This window comes from Tricharina praecox, assembly GCF_024521635.1.
Source record: "Tricharina praecox strain CBS 144465 chromosome Unknown BZA05scaffold_9, whole genome shotgun sequence".
Classification (NCBI taxonomy): Eukaryota; Fungi; Ascomycota; class Pezizomycetes; order Pezizales; family Pyronemataceae; genus Tricharina; species Tricharina praecox.
This window is the reverse complement of record NW_026250411.1, coordinates 1,139,089-1,157,319: the sequence shown is the minus strand read 5'-3', so window position 1 is coordinate 1,157,319 and position 18,231 is coordinate 1,139,089. Positions and strand designations below refer to the sequence as shown.

The 18,231-nt window shown below is 53.8% G+C and overlaps 7 protein-coding genes and 2 non-coding genes across 9 annotated transcripts; 6 read left to right on the top strand and 3 right to left on the bottom strand.

Annotated features, from left to right (window-relative positions):
* Window positions 1-255: 255 nt before the first annotated feature.
* On the bottom strand, window positions 256-328 carry BZA05DRAFT_t144. Its single transcript has one exon. It is a non-coding gene; the product is annotated as a tRNA-Lys (tRNA).
* A 115-nt stretch (window positions 329-443) lies between these two features.
* BZA05DRAFT_473345 (uncharacterized protein) lies at window positions 444-1,331 on the top strand. The gene is made up of 2 exons (XM_051488064.1): window positions 444-746; window positions 846-1,331. Exons 1-2 carry the CDS (start codon window positions 549-551, stop codon window positions 1,197-1,199), a joined length of 552 nt encoding a protein of 183 aa, XP_051340571.1. The 5' UTR covers window positions 444-548; the 3' UTR covers window positions 1,200-1,331.
* A 627-nt stretch (window positions 1,332-1,958) lies between these two features.
* BZA05DRAFT_395447 (putative serine esterase-domain-containing protein) lies at window positions 1,959-4,447 on the top strand. Its single transcript, XM_051483433.1, has 4 exons — window positions 1,959-2,519; window positions 2,594-2,823; window positions 2,906-3,047; window positions 3,104-4,447. Exons 1-4 carry the CDS (start codon window positions 2,431-2,433, stop codon window positions 4,053-4,055), a joined length of 1,413 nt encoding a protein of 470 aa, XP_051340570.1. The 5' UTR covers window positions 1,959-2,430; the 3' UTR covers window positions 4,056-4,447.
* Window positions 4,448-5,323: 876 nt separating this feature from the next.
* Window positions 5,324-5,947, bottom strand: BZA05DRAFT_395443 (uncharacterized protein). Its single transcript, XM_051483432.1, has one exon. The coding sequence runs from the start codon at window positions 5,598-5,600 to the stop codon at window positions 5,352-5,354; it is 249 nt and encodes an 82-aa protein (XP_051340569.1). The 5' UTR covers window positions 5,601-5,947; the 3' UTR covers window positions 5,324-5,351.
* On the bottom strand, window positions 5,336-7,287 carry BZA05DRAFT_468697 (uncharacterized protein). Its single transcript, XM_051487859.1, has one exon. The coding sequence runs from the start codon at window positions 7,263-7,265 to the stop codon at window positions 5,610-5,612; it is 1,656 nt and encodes a 551-aa protein (XP_051340568.1). The 5' UTR covers window positions 7,266-7,287; the 3' UTR covers window positions 5,336-5,609.
* Window positions 7,288-9,635: 2,348 nt separating this feature from the next.
* Window positions 9,636-11,604, top strand: BZA05DRAFT_277657 (uncharacterized protein). The gene is made up of 5 exons (XM_051480294.1): window positions 9,636-9,962; window positions 10,041-10,250; window positions 10,319-10,485; window positions 10,570-10,629; window positions 11,192-11,604. Exons 1-5 carry the CDS (start codon window positions 9,948-9,950, stop codon window positions 11,427-11,429), a joined length of 690 nt encoding a protein of 229 aa, XP_051340567.1. The 5' UTR covers window positions 9,636-9,947; the 3' UTR covers window positions 11,430-11,604.
* Window positions 11,605-11,778: 174 nt separating this feature from the next.
* Window positions 11,779-14,770, top strand: BZA05DRAFT_444280 (uncharacterized protein; the record flags this gene model as incomplete). The annotated part of the gene is made up of 5 exons (XM_051486906.1): window positions 11,779-11,889; window positions 11,935-12,517; window positions 12,582-12,813; window positions 14,085-14,160; window positions 14,390-14,770. 5 exons carry the CDS (start codon window positions 11,779-11,781, stop codon window positions 14,768-14,770), a joined length of 1,383 nt encoding a protein of 460 aa, XP_051340566.1.
* On the top strand, window positions 13,743-13,815 carry BZA05DRAFT_t145. Its single transcript has one exon. It is a non-coding gene; the product is annotated as a tRNA-Lys (tRNA).
* A 456-nt stretch (window positions 14,771-15,226) lies between the features above and the next one.
* BZA05DRAFT_352218 (Spermidine/spermine synthase) lies at window positions 15,227-17,359 on the top strand. The gene is made up of 8 exons (XM_051481311.1): window positions 15,227-15,423; window positions 15,552-15,613; window positions 15,671-15,768; window positions 15,831-15,913; window positions 15,967-16,114; window positions 16,170-16,382; window positions 16,445-16,472; window positions 16,897-17,359. The coding sequence occupies exons 2-8, from the start codon at window positions 15,580-15,582 to the stop codon at window positions 17,172-17,174; spliced, it is 882 nt and encodes a 293-aa protein (XP_051340565.1). The 5' UTR covers window positions 15,227-15,423; window positions 15,552-15,579; the 3' UTR covers window positions 17,175-17,359.
* Window positions 17,360-18,231: the final 872 nt, after the last annotated feature.

Genomic DNA, 18,231 nt, shown 5'->3' with positions numbered 1-18,231 from the left:
ATATGGTTGCTCGTGGTGATGGATACGAAGGACGGAAACTTCACAGGTACCGTACTTCTCATCGACAGCCTCTCGGTCTAAATTGGGAGGTGTGGGGGATACTGAACGAAAAAGTTGATGTCGATAGGGCTCTTTGGGACCACATATCCAGCATCAATCAGGAGCTTGAGTTGAGAGAGCTCTCATCCAGTCCAAAAGTCCTCCCATGTTCCCACCGAAAACACCAGTGCAGAAACTGGAAACAAAAAAGATGAAAGCCCCACGCGGGGGTCGAACCCGCAGCCTTAAGATTAAGAGTCTTACGCTCTACCGATTGAGCTAGCGAGGCGCTTTCATATTCTTGGCAGTGGTTGACACAATATGAGGATAAAGCAGATGCCGTGAATGCAAGAAGCACAAGTTTGACTTTCCTGCGGCTGGAGCTGCTACTCGATCCATTGAGGCTTCGCACTGCGGGCCCGTGCGCCGTACAGATCCTCTATAAATCGGCCAAATATCTACATGTTGTTCTCATCACGCCCCTGGCTTCGCCATCCGGACCCTCAACAATGCCACCCAAACGTCCCGCCTCCCCTCCCTCCCCCTCCAATGTGCCGGCCAAAAAAGCCCACGCGGAAGAGGGTGCGAAAGATCTTGTCAGCACTCTTCGCACAAAATATCCCACCTCTTCCGCGCTCTCCTCAGAGCTCTCAAAGCTTGACGCGTCCGTGCTACGCGGGTTTCTGCTGAGTGCTGCATACCCCGAGGTTTCCACCTCCCCAACCACTGCTGGTTAGATGGATACACAGCTAAGCTTCCTACCATAGACCGCAGAGCAATTGTAACACTGTATTTACTGCCACGAGACCTTCGACAGCAGCCGATCCGGGGCGTACGACTGCAACGTAAGGCACTTTGGCGAGTGTGAGGAACCTGAGGATCAGATAGAAGTTGACGTGCGAGTGTTTACGTGCTGCGGGGTGAGATTCGAGATGGATGATTGGGGTGAATGGGTGGAACCAGCGCATGTGGAACCGTACTGTTTTGGGGGTAGACATACGGTTGTGCCGTGGACGGTCGAGGATGAGGAGGTGGTGGATGACTACGGAGACTACGACGAGCTCGGGGTGAACGGCAAACGAAGGGTCCGCTGGTGGGAGGAGATTGTCAAAGTCGTGGGTGATTGTGGGAAGTTGAGGTGTAAGGAGAAGCGGTTGTAGATACCGTGAGTGAGAGGGAGACAAATGAGAGGTCGTAACCAGGTACTACCTTGTGCTATAGTAGTGCTAGAGCTCTTCGAAGGGATATCAATACTCTAGACATCACTCGTTTCCCTGAGTTTCCTCTCGTATATAGCAAACCGTGTTCGTTTCTGCAATTTCGAGCTCTTCTTCTGGAGTGCGGTTCTGCTGTTCGGTGTGATTAAAGACTCGGTCCGGAACCGAGTCATTCCTCGCGCGGGAACACTTGGAGTCTTGGACAGGTCAGGATCCTTTGGCCGCCACCCCAAATTTCAGGAGGTACAAAATCCTCCAGTCCAAAACACATACATACCGAGGAAGATGGAACCATGTCTGCGGGGAGGTATGATTCTGCAGGCAGATAGGTACCTATCGTAAGTTATGTAGAAGGCATCTACTCTACATGGATACCTACTCTAGATAGATGGGTACCTACCTAGTCTCGATAATCACCGCGCTTCAGACGTTGACTATCCCTAGCTGCTCATCAGCATCCGCTTCCCTATCACACGTGCCGATAGTTGGAGTAGGTAGAGCCCTTATGCTCTCGGTTCTCCTGGTTTCTCCTCAGATCAACCTGTGAAGTTTCATCCGATTGCAATTCTCTGGTTCCATTGCTACTGCGCTATTATCCGCATGCAGGTCCCATACCTCCCACAGGATCACGTTACATGGATATCGGTCTCCAGGGTTGGGTGTTGTCACGCCTGCACCCTGACGCCCCGTCGAGTCGTGGACTGATGACGTCGGGGATTCTTCCATACCCAACACGAGACGGGCCGTGGCACTGGGGTTCCGCGGGCTTTTCTATTTTCTTCCTTGATACAATAGGTGGTTACTCGGATATCCTCGGCGCCCTGGCCTGGCCTGGCCCGCCGTGTCTTAGCTGCCGTCGCTCTTTGACTGCAACTTGGACACTGTCCCCGAGCTCAGCACTGCCGACAAGCTTACTACATATACTGTTACTTCTTATCTCCGTGCATCCCCTCCAGCACTGCCCGCTGCAACCCGCAGGCTCACACGACTACTAAACAGCTCCTCCTTTTTGCAATCCGTCTTCCCACCACCTGTCGTGCACTGTACCATCTTCGCCTACCTATCTTCCGAAAATCATCCTTTCCACCCTATCGGCTGCCTGCCGATCTGTTATTTCTCGCTTCGCACACACGCGACGTTCCTGTGATCCAAGCTCCCAGCAACATACCTATCCATGAGCTCGACGTCGGAAGCAGCTGCTCTGGCCTCCCCCGCAGCGCCCGCGGCCCAAAAAGGAGACCATCTCTGCGTCTTTGTCCATGGGTGAGTCGAGTCCGCCCGCGAAAGCCGAAGCCGAGGACATGTGGAGGGGGGGTAGCTAACGGTTGCGTAACCAGCCTTTGGGGAAATCCGGGACATCTACAATTCCTGTCCGACACATTACGGGCATGCCACGACGAGTCTGTCCTTCAGATTCTGGTGTGCAAGAATAACGCGGGACACCATACGTACGACGGGATCGAGACCGGCGGCGAGCGCGTGGCGAAGGAGATAGAAGATTTGCTGGAGCAGTCCGCGAGCGAAGGGGTGGAGATCAGGAAGATCTCTGTTGTGGGGTACTCGCTGGGTGCGTATGGTGACTCGGCGGCGGTGTGTTGGCTGGAGGTGTGAATGTGATGGACTGACAGGGGTGGTGATGATGATGATAGGTGGGCTGGTGTTGAGATACGCAATCGGTCTGCTCTACTCCAAGGGCTGCTTCCAGAAGATCCAGCCGGTGAACTTCACGACGTTTGCGTCTCCTTACCTGGGCGTGCGGATACCGTTGCTGGGCTGGCACAATCACATATGGTCGGTCTCTCCTGCCGCCTGCGCTAGTCACGGAATGCTTGCTGATCTCGAGACAGGAATGTACTCGCCGCCCGCACGCTCTCGGAGTCAGGCCGCCAGCTGTTTATGATCGATAAGTTTCGTGGCACAGATCGCCCGCTGCTCTCCGTGTTGGCGGATAAGAATTCTGTGTTCTACAAAGGTCTCGCGATGTTTGCCAACAAGGCGCTCTACGCCAACGTTACCAACGATAGGACTACCAGCTGGTACACATCCGCCATCTCGCGGCATGATCCATTCGCCGACCTGTCGGCCGTGACCGTTAAATACCTTCCCAAATACGCACCAGTCATTCTCGACCCGGAGGATCCCGTGCAACTGGCGACTCCTCGGACCGAGGACCTGTCCATGAGCAGCCGTATTGCTCGGAGCGGGAAGAAAGTTGCGAAGCTGCCGATGATGCTCGTTTACATCGTTATTGTGCCCATCGGAATTTCGATCTTCCTGGCCAACTCTGTTCTCCAGGGAGTGTTGAGCAAGCGTCGTATCCGGCTGCACGGCAACCAGAAGGAGTGGCACGGGTACCAGTCATTCCCACTGCTGGCGGAGGAGATCCAGGAAGCGACGGATCATGCGATAGAAGACATGCACCACGAGCTTCCACCGCAGCACTTGCCGCCGGGATCGAAAGAGCAGGGCGACGACTCGGATGGTTCAGAGTCGGAGGAGCTCCTTACGGATAGCATGGTCGGAATCACGAACAGCGTCGTGATGTCTTCGTCCGAGCGATCGCACGACATCCCCGAGAAGCATCGCGATCGGCACACGGAGTTTCCCACGCTGGCATTACACCCGCTGCAGTTCCGAATGATCCATAATCTGGACAGCCTCAACATCAAAAAGTTTCCGGTGTGGATCCACAACATCCCGTTCGCGCATGCCGCCATCGTCGTCAGGAGGCAAACGGAGTCGTACAATGAGGGCAAAGTCGTCGCTGAGCATTGGATCAAGGAGGTGTTTCAGATTTGATTGGGGATTCGTTTTGTAAATTGTTTTTTTTGACCGCATCGCATCGCAGTCGCGCTTGGGAGTTACACTGGGAGTTTTAGCTTATACCTCGGTTGTTTTTGATGTCTTTCTGTTGGTTTTTGGGGGGGATGTGCCGGTTTTGTTGGCTTTAAATAGACGTGACGGATTTCTATTCATTCTGGTGTTTATATATGGAATCTAGATTCTACAGTAGGATATACATGTTGGAGTGGGCGCTAAATGTGGACATACTGAGTTATTTTCTGCCGATGAATGAGAAGTAGGTAGTTGGACATGACCAGTCTACGTGGGGGGAGTGCTATGGCGGCCAAGAGGGGGAGGAGGGGGAGGAGTGGAGAAGGATTCCGTTTGATTAGTGATCGATATAACTGGCGTCATAGTTACATAGAGTAGCATTGCGAAAAAGAGCTACATCTCGCCATACAAAGCTACAGCCAGCAGTGAGCACGCCGCTCCGTTCATCAGCCACTTGGAAGTTGGTGGCACAACCCGTCCCCGACTCCGACTCCCTGACACGCCGCTCTATTGGAATTTGGAGCACCCAGGACCTAGGTAGTATAGATCGCTGCGTCTAAACTCATCAACACCACAGGTCCGCAGCCAGTGGCCACCATCATTAACGATCTGTATGGTGTATCGGGATTCGGGGGCTCCGTGTATCACTATGACTATCACTATCGCCAGAGTAGAGTGCATAGAGTAAGACTAAAAGCCAAACACAGAGGAAGTTCAAGGGATCTCCATGGGTCATATCATGATATCACTCCCCTTCGGTCCGGCATAAGCGGCAAAGGCGCTTACGAGTTACGACTAGGGAGAAGCGCCAACACGCGCACGAGTGCACGAGACAGTGATAGTGACAGTGATAGTGACATTGTGCGAGTACCAGTACTCTACATACTTGCCGCCAGCAGGAGCTAAATGGGGCTTTGAGCTGCTCGGTAGTAGGAGTTTGTTGATGTTCAATGTAATGATATTTACAGGACACTCTGGACACTCTGGGGCGGTGCTGTAGGGAGTTGTGAAGATTCTCCATGTGATACGGTACGGTACGGAAGCAAACCGTAAGGTTTCATACCTGCGGTCAGAACTGGAGATGTTTTCTGAAAATTTAAGAAGGGCACCGGTACAGCAGTACATTCACTTCAACCCACCTTTTATCCATGAGCTTGTTGCTACCTACATAGTCTCGTTGAAAAGAAGTTTCATTCGCGGGGATGTGTTCGATTCAGTACCTATCACGGAAGCTCAAGGCAATACCCCTGATCCTCCAGCTCAAATAAACTCGTACCGTAAACCTCTCTCTGCAAGCAACGTACAGGCAGATAGTAATATAACAGAAAATTGAAAAAACAGACCCATAGCAAAACACTCCGAACCCCGAACCGACCTCAAGCTCATAGACGGACGACAAACAAGCAGACAGAGAGACAAACAGACAAACAAGCAAACAAACGCCCCCCACCCGCGAACCAAAAGCAGCTTTTTCCATCTTCCATCACAGACACCTCTCGCGCCATCCATCCAGACACGCTACTCGACCTCCTTTACCCTCTCGTCCTCCTCCGTCTCGTCGTCAGCAGTGGACACGGATAGCACCGTCTTCACCCCCGCCTCGGCCTCAGCTTCGGCACTCGCCGAGCGCAACTTCTTAGTATTCCTCGGGATGAGTTTCCTTTTCGGCGGCGACTTCCTCTTAGCACCTGCTGCGGTAGCAGCTGGGGCGGCGGCGGCAGCCGGGGACTGTCCGGGGAGCTTCGTCTTGATCTGGAAGACCGCTCTCTGGCTCTGGCTCTGGGCCTGGGCGCGTTTGGCGGCGGCGGGGGTGGTAGTGCGGCGCCGCGGCGCCGGCTCCTGCGCAAGGTTTAGGTTATAGTCGGGGTTGGCGCGGTCGGTGTCGATAGAGGTCATGCAGGAGTTCCTCGCCTCGCGCATACGCATGCGGAGCTCCGAGAGGTCGCGGTCCGCGGCCTCTGTGGCGGGGGGGATGGCCGCGTCGAAGGGCATGACGATCGTTCTGGTGGTGATGGTGGGGGTGGTGGTGTCGACGGACCCACAGGCGTCCCGCCGGATCGTGTTTGCCCCCTCCATGTCCTCGGCGCTGACGGTGCCGTGGCACGGGTCCTCGACGAGAAGCGCGCCGTATCCGCCGCACGACGAGTACTCGATCTCTTCCTCGCCGCGCGGGCCGCGCCGCAGGATCTGTGTTACCTGCGATTGCGTGGTGACTTTGCAGCGGACCTCGGGGGTCACGGGGCGGAGCGACGCCCGCGTCGCCGTGAACATCCCTTTGCCCTCGTTGCCGCACAGGACGTGTACGCTGCCGTTCGGGTAGTAGATCAGGTTTACGAGCGGCCACTGCGGGAGGCCGATCTCGACCAGGTACTCGGTCTGGAAGGTTACAGCGTTGGGAGAAGTGCCGGTGGAGGCGTCCTCGTGTGGAGGGGCTTGGGCGATGACGAGGGAGGGTTGCCGCTGGCTTTGACGCGGCTGCTGGGATTGCTGCGACTGCGATTGCGCGTGTTGCGCCTGCATCTGTTGCTCGTGCTGCTGCTGCTGCGCGAGTTGGAAGATCTGCTGTTGTTGGTGTTCCCGCTGGTGGCGGGCAAGGAGATGGTGCCGCTGGTAGTCGGCGCGGACGGCCTCGGAGATGCTGGGTTGGTGGTGCATCATCGAGGTGAAGGCGGTCGTGGACGAAGGCTGGACTGCGTGTGATGGCGGATTATTGAGCCACTGTCCGAGGGCGGGAGAACGCGGACGACCGCCGTTCGCGAGGTACGACATTGCGGCGATGGCTGGAGATACGGCACTGGTCGAAAGGAGTTCGTTGATCAGATGGTCGTTTTCTTCGGTCAGGAGGTCGGCCGAGTATCGATTTCCAGACATTGGCGAGCAAAGCAGTACCCGGAGCAGGTTTGGGAGGATTTCTGTGCGAGAGATACGGTGGTATCGACGATGAGGACGTTTGGTACACGACGACACCGATAAGGGAGGTTGGCTACTAGCTCGATCGATAAGGGCAGCTTTACATGGGAAGGGAGGAGGACGGTGAAGACCGCAAATCAGGACAAGCAGTGGATATATACCTTCGTTCTCATCTTCCTTCTCCACCCATCCTGATCCCAGAGGCGAGACTGTTCCTCGCCCGCTATCTCCACCACAGTCGACCGAGTTTGCTTCACTTACCATTTCCCTCCGATGTCTCGCCCAGAAGAAAGAAAAACCGGCAGCGCAGCAGACTAAACCTGCACTATGCGGCGTCCCGCAACGGTGGTGACTGCATCGTGGGGCCAGGGTTCATGGATCATCACTCGGGTGGTTTGCAGGGAGCTCACCCGCGAATCACGGGCGTCGGTGGCGCTGCAGCAAGGGGATTGAGCAAACCGGCGGTTTGATCTGCATGGATAAGGGTTGCATGCAGTGCGGGTAGGCGAGGGAGCACGGGTCGATGACGCCTTAGCGTCACCACTGCTGGTGTTTTTTTCTTTGACGGAAAACAACGGGTGGAGGCGCTGTTAACTGCGATACCTGTCGTCTGATGGCCGCGGGATTTGCCGTATGGATCATTGGCTATGGACTTTTGCGAGTCTTGGTTCTTCGGGAAGAATAGAGTGGACTGGGTATCGGAGCACCGTTGTGAAGGCTGGTGCTACCAAACCAAATACCAACGACCAGAGTCCCTTGGCTGGACGTCAAGGCAGTTGTACTCCAGTATCAACGGTATTTCAAGTAACAGACCATCGAAAAGGGTCATTTGCTGGTCTTTCTTCGTCGGGGAGAGCTGGATTCTGGTCGACACCCCGTATCACGAAAGTGATGCAAAGGCTGAACGCGGCCGTGGAATAGAGGCATGCAAGGGATATGTGGAGATACTGTGGCGGTACGGGACGTTAATTCTTTTCTCAGCCCGCCGTTCCTCTGTATAGAAAGCCCGTCTATTGATGTCTGGGGTAGGCGGATATTTCCGCGCGTTGACGAGGGTTTTCGTGAAGGGCAGTTTGTTTTGTTTTTTTCGGCGAAAGGGTAGTATGGACCATCTCTCTTCAGAAAAAGGGTTACGAACTATGGAGTATGGATATCCTGCTTAAACATCCCCTTCCGTGAGATTTGTAAGCGGCTATTGAGGGCTCCCTGAACGAACTCATTCTTAGATTCGGTGGATGGGGAGTTGAGTAAAACATCCGATATAACGTACCATGGCATCTGATTGACACACATATGCGGAGGGATATCGAGCATATTTGGAATAACAGGTGGCTTAGTAGCAGTTAGTCAGCTTCTACATATCATAACGGTGCCGTCTTCGTGTCTGCTATCACAAGCATCCTCAGTAATCTGAAAGGTGAATCATTTGCCACTACCACCCACTTACAATCGCTCCGCCGGCTATACATTTAGCCCGCTCTTCCTAATACACCCCACCTGCCCTTCTCAAACTCTACCCGGTACCTATCTGGTAAGATAGATCTCTTCTCGAGTGACCGAGGTTTGCGGAAAAACTGGAGGACGTAGATTCGGAGTTCCGGTTTACTCGCTGGCGGGGAGGGAGCTAAATAGCTCGTAGCCGTGCTTTTGCGCTTTGTACATAGCTGAAGCCTGACAGCCGTGCTTTTGCGCTTTGTACATTCATACCTCATAGCTGATAGCCGTACTATTTGCACTTTCATGCCAGCCAGCCAGCTAGCTGCACCGTGCAGCTGTGTGCATGCCCTTCTTTCACCGCAATGATCGGTCTCCCGGGAGGGGAAACAGATGTCAATCCGTGACAAAGGAGTTGCTGCTGTTCCAATCCAACGACGGCGACGGTGAATGCCTGTTCTGATGTGTTCTAGGCTCCGCTATGCATAGTTATCAGATCTGCCCGTGGATGTGAGATTTGAAGAGCGAATGGCGGGGTGTAAGAAGTATGTAGGTACTCGAGCGACTCGACGGTTCAAATGGTACGGATCGCTTGCTGGTCTTTACCATCTCGGTATCTGGCGGGATGTCAACCGTGAATCTGTGATCGACAAGCGGAGGAAAGCAAACATTGGTTCGATTATTGTCTTTTCCCCGTGATCTTCCGTCTAAGTATGTTGGTATGCTGTGCGCTGCCACCGGCGGCGGTGACTGGTCGGTTTACACATGTATATAGCGCCATTTCGTTGCAGATGTCAACCTGCTTCGTGTTCCTACAATTGTATGGATGTTATGGATGGATGGTATGGTTGACGTTGCGATATGACGACTGGCGGGTCATTCTGGGTCCTCGCAGAAGAATCCCAACAGCGAGCGGAGTATGTTGATATCCATCGCCGTCGCATTAACTAAGCTCTAGTTACGGGTACAGTTGTCCTCTCGCACCGAATACGCGCACAACTGCATCCCCGGAACGAAGCATGCAATTCGCAGAAGGTCTGCGTGATAACGATCACAGAATACTTCCTCCGGTCCTCCCACCGGCGGCAATTAATGCGGGCTTCTGACTCCAATCGGCGGCCGGGGTACCTAACAGGCATCTATGTAACGTGATTGCGCGACCCTGTTTACGCGTCGAGTCACACGCCTCCACGCGTGTTCCCCCGATCGGACAAACTGATGCTCCAGAAATCACACCTTACATACCTACAAGTTACGCGCCGTGCCAGGACTAGAACAAAGTAGGTACGCCGCCTCCACGCGTGGTGTTGAGTCACTGTGAGCGTTTCCTGTTTTCGCGTTCCGACCTTCTCCAGTTGACTGACCCCTCTGACTCATTCATGGGTTCGCAGGGCTCGCGAGCGTAGAGTACGGAACCGCAAGCGTCATGTCAATTATGCACCCGCACTTAGCGAGTAAAGTCATGTCGACTACCCTGGAGTATACTCGTCCCGAGCCCGAAAGCCATAGATAATGGTCAGTGACAAGGTAGGTGGGTAGTCGAGCGGTTGTTTTCGTGCCCCCACGTTCTAAGAGATGAGAGCTTGAGACTGAGCAGAAGCATAGGAAATCAGTACGCATCAAGGCTCCACTAAGCGGAAGGCCGATATCGTCCGGCGGGCTGGTGGATATGTAACTCCAGTTAGCCGCAAAAGTGGACCCGGACGAACATCTACATATTCCATTGGCGACCCTAATGCGAGCGGGTGCCCTATGCATCTTTTCTTCAACTGGAGGATCATATCAGCTGAAGAAGAAGACGCCACAAACGTTGAGGTAACCACACTCAGTTACCAGCCTTACGTTATACGAAGCACCTGCATGGCTGAGTAGGTAGGTCATAGGTACCTGACATCCCACCATCTAGCGAAGCGTCAACAACTTTATCTTCTGGAATCGGCGCTACGGACGAGAGAAGTGGAGAGGTTGTGTCCGGTGTTCTCATTTGCTCGCCTGCACGTCGGAATATTGGTGGTGGGGGGACGTCGGTCGGCCGGCTAGGCTTGTGCGGGTAGTTACTCTCCGCCAATCTGCGTGGCTTGCTGGATTGTGCGGCCGCCTTGCTGAAATAGAAAGCGTAGTAATCTTCCGATAGGAATACTGTAGACTCGTGGCGGTGGTGCTGGTGGGGAGTGGAGATTCGAGAACCAACTCGGTGAGTCCCCGCGCTTGGGTCATTCTGTTAAGCTCCCGATCCTACGTTTTTGGTTCTCCTCGTCTAGAAGCTATTCTTTATGTTCATGGAACACGCTCAATCCCTCCGTGGCTCGACCAGCCTTGCATGCCTTGTCTGATCATGTGGTCTGTGTCTGACATTTCCCCTCCTCACTTGTATTAGATATTTCTTAGGCTTCTTCACCGTCATCTTTGCCTTATTTACCGTCCTCCGGATGAACCATGAGCTCCCATCAGCCTTCCCCTGGTGTCGAGATGATTGCGGAAGCACCCTTCGGGTATCCTTCGGGGCCACTCGCGGAATATTCCTGCTGCTGTGCTGCCAAGAGCGGTGGTCAGATGTGACAACCCCAGCCTGATGTGCCGACCATAAGGCCTAGTTTCCGTGGGTTTAAAGAATTGGAGCCTGTGCTGGCTCCTATTTGTCGTTCCCTTCGATGCTGAAACACTGCAACTGTTTTTTTCTATGCAGGCTCTTCTCCTCTTACTATCTCCGACTGTTCGGCGTTTGCATAGACTAACCGCATCCGCATGAATGGCAGTTCGCAACCATCCGTCGGTGATTCTCGGCCGGTTCTCCCGCTGCAGGAGGTTCGCAGGTTGGAACTGGTTCGGGTCCGGAGAGTACAGATTGCAGCCTCGACAGGTTCGCAACCTGCACCAAAATCACCAGCATCACCAAGGCTGGATACTTTCCTCCCGTATAATTCTGTTCAGGGCTCTCCTGAGAATTTAGAGAACCTTATCCGGCTCGATGCGGCAGTAGTAGACACCCTCTAGACTACATATACATATCACGGCTACCAGAGGTGGAGGCTCAATATACATTCTCACACTCCTCTGCTCTTTATTCTTATTATCGTGTTCTTTTTCCACTGTTTCTTGGTCCTTCCTTTGTTTTTTCGGGTGATCAGCAAAATCCAGCCACTTTTGCGGCCCTTCGCTTTTTGTTGGGGGCACTGTGTCGTGGCAGGTAGTGGTTATCCATAGTATTTCTGGAGGATTCATATTTTCCCAAGGGTTGACCGTTCAGCAGCCAGCCTTCATCCAACAGATCTCCCCGGGAATCTATCTCGCCGGTGGTATCGGAACCTATCCAGCCCCATTCCATTCTCGCATACCTACAACTATGCACACTCCGGCCTTGAAGGTGGCAGTAGCGGGAACCGGAGGACTAGCCCAACACATAGCCCAAGCAGCATTACTACGCGGCCACGATGTTCTCCTTCTCTCGCGGAATGTACGATCCTCTCTCCATTCCCTCATTCCATCTAACCCCTCCCAGCTTCAGGAGCACCCTGAAATCCACCAACTTCCCGTCATCCGCGTTGACTACGCCTTGCCAGACTCCCTTTCTACCGCCCTGAAAGGGATGGATACCCTGATATCCACCGTCACCAACACCTCCGCCCAGCTAGCTCTCATCGACGCCTGCCTAACAGCCCGTGTCCGCCGCTTCGCCCCCGCAGAATTCGAAGGCCTCCTGGAGTGCCGCCCGCTAGCCTGCCCCCCGAGCCGCAACCGCTTCGACGTCCTCGCGCGGCTGCGCGAGGAGAAGCACCGGCTAGACTCGACGGTATTCGTATGCGGATTGTTGATGGAGCGGTTCTCGCCTGGGGGACTGGTAGGCAGCGGCATCTGTAGTCCCCGAGGGCACCTGAAGGGGGAGGGGGAGCTGTTGCTGGATTTCCGCGCGGCCAGAGCGTGGATTCCGGCCGGCGAGACGAGGGCGTGTTTTGTCGCTGCGAGGGATCTGGCTGCGTTTGTGGTCGCCGCCCTGGAGGCGAGGGAGTGGCCCGAGCAGTGGAGGTGTTGCGGTGAGCGGCTGACGATGGAGGAACTTGTCAGAATCGCGGAGGAAGTCCGTGGTGCGTCGAACTTCCATTTTTTCTCCCGACGAGCAAAAACTGATCGGTATACCTACCCCGACAGGTCGTCAGTTTGAAATCACGGAAACGATGTGGGAAGACCTCAACGATCTCCACTTCGAGAAGGAAGAGAAAGGAGAGTGGGGCCAGGCGTGCAAGGTCGACATGCTCCTGGCTATCGAGCGTGGAGAGTTTGATTTTGCGCCGGCGGAGATGGAGGTTCCTGGGTGCTGGAGGCCGATGGGCTTGAAGGAATGGCTAGAAGAAGGGTGGAGGAATGTGGATCTTGGGGATGCGTGAGTGAGTGGGTAGGTTCATGGTGGGTAGGCTCGTGTGGTGGGATGGGGCGAGATGTCAGTCAGACTTGCAAGACTTGGCTATGACTCCTCCTCGTCCACTGTGGCGGATGACTGGAAGGCTGGAACTAAGGTAGTTTAGATGGTCTATTTCGTTCGCATTTATTTCTTTTCTTTGCGGCCTGTGTCGTGTCCTAGATTTTGTAATCATAGATTTTGTAATACTATGTATAAGGCAGTCCGGCAGTCCGGCAGTTCCAGGTTGCAGGCAATAATCCTCGATCAGTATTCTCAGAGCTACTATCCTACCTACTTAAACGATTAAAAGTTGAAGGCTGAGACCACCATCGCTTCACCGCTAGCTTGACTTTCTGCGTAGCCCATTCGAACTTACACTGCGCATGTCTCACCCTCCCTCAGCTATCTAGTTATCGGCAATTTCCATCCCGTCTCACCTAGCGATCACGGCGAGTGAGATTATGTGAACATGCTGCCTAACTTAGAAGCCACTTCTGCAGTAAAGCAAACCCATGGAGTACTACTTGATAAGGTATCGATCAACGAAATCATCCAGGATTCTTGCCAGTAAATCTGCAGTAAACTTACCCAAGTGAACACTGAAGTACCTACAGTTTCCTGCTCCACCGCTCCACCGCTGCGGACCTGCGGACCCTGCGGTTCGTTCCGCAAGGCGGCCATCCTTGGCGCTATACAACTCCACTACACGGTGACCCGTTAAATTCTTAGATCCCCATGTCACATAGCTGATCCGTCGCAGTAGTATCCTCTCATAAGGCCCACTGAAGTGTCTTCTACCACACCCATTGGATCGGGAGCTATCGAAGATCGTGTGATAGTACACACAGCACTAAACACAGGCAGCTGTCTTGTCGATATATTCTGTTAATTTCAGCCACGCACATGAAAGCGCCTCGCTAGCTCAATCGGTAGAGCGTAAGACTCTTAATCTTAAGGCTGCGGGTTCGACCCCCGCGTGGGGCTTTCATCTTTTGTTTTTTGCCCATTAGTGGTTAGGGTGCTAGTAGTTAGGCTTCCTTTTTGCGAGGCTACGTGGCGTCAAGGCTCCAACTTCGATACTCTCTTCGCATCCCTCAGACGCGTCCAGCAACCAACCTTCACTCCAATGCTGCCTAAACGCCCCGCCTCCCCTCTCTCCCCGTCGAGCCATGGCGTCTCCGCCAAAAACTCCACACCGCCCCAGAGGAGGACGACGTGCTCACAACCCTGCGTACAAAGTACCCCACGTCCAGGGCGCTCGAATCGCAGCTAGAAAAACTCGACGCGACCACTCTACGCGCAACATTGTTGAGTATAGCGTACCCGAAGGTAGCTCGCTCCTACCCCCACCCCCCCTCCTGGAAAGAAGGCCCATCCATTCGTTGCTGCCGGAGTTGTTCCGCTTGTCGAGAATACACGTATTCCACATCTGAGTGTTCGCACCAATTCTGTTGTTTGGAATCCAGCAGAAAAACAAACTTTTCCTTCCCATTGCATAATACATATGGACATTGGACATTGGACGCACGGCTAAGCTTAGTGTGTGTTCCCACTGTAGGCCGCGAAGAAGCTGGAGCACTGCATCTATTGCCATGTGACCTTCGATGCCAACGGGCCGGATGCCGAAATGTGCAGGGTGAAGCACTTTGGCGAGCCGTCGCGTGGAACGTTCACGTGTTGTGGGACGACGTACGAGGAGGAGGAATATGGGGAAGAAGAGTGGATGGAGCCGGTAGAGGAACGCATGCCGTACTGCTTTGAGGGACCGCACAGAACTGTCCCGTGGGAAAAGGGAGATATGCGTGTGCTGGATGATGATGAGTATTACTATAAGGAGGATGGTGAGGTGTTTGAGGATGATGGCAGGAAGAGGTGGTGGGAAGAGCTGGTGAAAGATGTCAATTTCCAGAAGTTGAGATGTGGAGAGAAGATTTCGTAGTTATTGCAATGGTGGACAACATGTGTTCGAACGTAATGGGAGGCCGTTGATACCGTCGAGAGTCGAGAGCACTTCACAAGTGGCCAGTTGTGGAGGCACGCGTACTCACCAGAACCTTGTGGGCTCGAGACCGATGCTAATTTTTGTGCAAGCAACCCCCATATCGATCTGAGTTTCTATCTCCTCAATGCTGCTCGATTGAGTCGGCAGCGACAATGAGTCGTGCGCCGAGTGAGTTATAATGATTGTGCCCGTTTACGAAGATATAAATAGCCCACCACCGTTGCGGACTCCGGAGTCCGGAGATCCAACAAATCAACGATCCATCGCGGGTGTCGCCGAATCTTAGATGCCGCACGTGTAGAGTGAGGGAAATCTTCTCTAGAGAGATGAGGGAAATACCTCTCCACCCACGTACATGCTGGTACCTGGATGACACCGCGGCCAACGCCGGCCACCGAAACGGTGAGATGCACAAAGCTTCTCCAAATCACGTGTACGCGCTTGGCATTACCCCTCCAAACAAAAAAAAATCGAAGCCCCACTAGACTCACAGAGCCATTCTTTTCCTGCTCCGCTCTCAAACCCACCATTCACTCTCTACTTCGTTCCAAAGCATACCGATTCGCACCGTCGATAGCATCTCTTCTACGGTTAGTCCCCCGAATCGATGTTTGATGTGTGCCATTGAGCGGTGGGGAGCGCTGGGCGGCGGGCATCGGCGAGTTGTTTGATTGCTGGAGTTTAAAGCTGACATATGGTGTCGTCAATCGCATCATAGACCCTCTATACACACGCGCACTATCAAAATGAGCACCGAAATCGTTCACCCCACCATCCAGGGTTCGATTTTCGTCGCCCCACGAACTAGGTTGAGGTGCTGATTGGGGACATGTAAAGATGGTTGGTTCCGTGAGATCTCCGACATGTGGCCTGGTCAGGCTATGGCTCTGCGGGTCAAGAAGGTCCTCCACCACGAGAAGTCCAAGTACCAGGATGTTTGTTTGCCCCTCCCCGGATATCATTGTGGAGGTGGGATCTGATGAGATGAGCTGTGTAGGTCTTGATCTTCGAGAGCACCGACTACGGCAACGTTCTCGTCCTTGACAACGTCATCCAGTGCACTGAGCGTGATGAGTTTGCGTATATTTCGACTCTGCGTCCGAGGCGAAGGAGTGGGGACTTACGAACTGCAGTTACCAGGAGATGATCACCCACCTTGCCCTCAACTCTCACCCCAACCCCAAGAAGGTGCTGGTCATCGGTGGTGGTGACGGCGGTGTCCTCCGTGAGGTTGTCAAGCACGAGTGTGTTGAGGAGGCTATCCTCTGCGACATTGACGAGGTCGGAAAACCCCGGGATGTTTTGGGGATGGACTGAGGACTGACCTGTGATCTAGGCTGTCATCCGTCTGTCTAAGCAGTACCTTCCCCACATGGCTGCCGGTTTCGACAGCCCCAAGGCCACTGTCCACGTCGGCGACGGTTTCAAGTTCCTCGAGGACTACAAGAACGAGTTCGATGTGATCATCACTGATTCCTCTGACCCCGAGGGACCTGCCGAGGCCCTTTTCCAGAAGGCTTACTTCGAGCTATTGCACGGTGCTCTTAAGGTTCACCTTACCCGCCACGACCCCGAGTGATGAGCTGGTTCTGATGCGGGATGTAAATACAGGAGGGCGGTGTTATCTCCACACAAGGTTGTCAGTTCTCCTCTTTTCTATTACTTCTCGTTTGCTTTTCCCTTGGGGATGTGTGTTTGCGTTGCGTTGCTTTGCGGTTTTCCGCTCGGAACGAAGGGACGGATTGTGGCATCAGACCAGATGCCATCTTCACTTCCTCCGGTCCCTCATCATACCCTTACCCCCACATGTCGTTGATATTCCTTTGTCTTGATCTCTCCCCCCACGCATGCATAGAGTTGTTCGTTCCGCTTACCGAGAGTGTCATCCTCCAGCGTACACCATAATTTCGGCCATACCTTTTATCTCACTCACCTCATCAATATTATTACATACTATTATTTTGCTTTACGCATCGCGCGCAGCACACCCCCTCAATTCAATTCCCCCACCACTTCTCGATTGCCAGCAGTTGCAGCGCCCTAGCTAACTTGCTTCCCCACAGCCGAGAACCAATGGCTCCACCTCAAGCTCATCACCGAGCTCAAGAAGTCGTGCCGCGAGGTCTTCCCCGTCGCCGAGTACGCCTACACCACCATCCCCACCTACCCCTCGGGCCAGATCGGATTCATGGTGTGCACCAAGGACGGCTCCCGCGACGTCAGCAAGCCCCTCCGTACTCTCCCCGTCGAGGAGGAGAACAAGCGCTACCGGTACTACAACAGCCGTATCCACGAGGCGTCCTTTGTTCTGCCGACCTTCGCCAAGTTGGCTTTGCAATAGATGGAGAACCCCTACCCATGGGGTGTTTTGGGAGATCAGGTAAAAGGTTCGGGTTGTTAGATAAAAGTACAATGGGATTTGGTTGGGATACACCCTTGGGCGCGAGTGATGTAAAAGCAGACGTGCGTAACGTGATGCGCTTGGTGGACCTCCAGCCCAGTTGATGAGCGACTGATGGCCAGATGAAGACGACAGCCGAAGTACATTGGGTACCATGGAGTTGAGTAACCCCCCAATCTGGAAATCGGAATGCAACCATGAAGAAATCTGAAATCCATGACTTGATTTACCTTGGGTACACAGTCGGTTTGTACATACAGAACGTCTTCTCTGGGGATTTCGTGAAGCCGGTCTTCTGATCACCCTCGACCCTCCACCATCCACTATCCACCGAGTGCTCCACAACCGTACATACTCCAATATCTGCTTCAAGGACGCGAATGGAATCATGGATACAGCATGCCGTATGTAAGTAGCGGCGCTCTCGCACCGGAAAAAACGCCACGTTCCGGCGCCCACCCACTCACCACTCACCACTCACCACTGGGTTCTGCGCAATGCGAACGCACAGACCTCCGTATACCTACTTGGGTAGTTACCTATCACATGGCATCGAATATGTAACGCACTGGAACACCGCGCGAATTGGGAGCTCGGAATTGGGAGCTGGGAATGGGTCCGCTGAGTTAGTTCTCTGCACTTGGGTCGCGGACGATCATCGTGGTTTGGTTCATCCGAATTTCGCGGGGGAGGGGGGAGGGGGGTGGGGGGACGGGGGGTGGCGCGCTTAGACACACGACTCATGGGCGTCGAGCGTTGAGCGGGGAGCTTCGAGCGTGCACTTGCAACTTTCCTTTGCCTCAGAAAATAGGTATAATTGGAAGGGGCTTGCCAAAGTAGCCATGAATGAATCCTGATGAATCCCACCCGATGCCCAATGCCCAATGCCCAATTCCCGCTGTGCACATGCTCTGGGTGGCTTGCAACTTGCAACTTGTAAGCCATCAGGCCACCAAGATTCACATTCGGATTTAGAAACGCCTTCTGAACAGGCGTC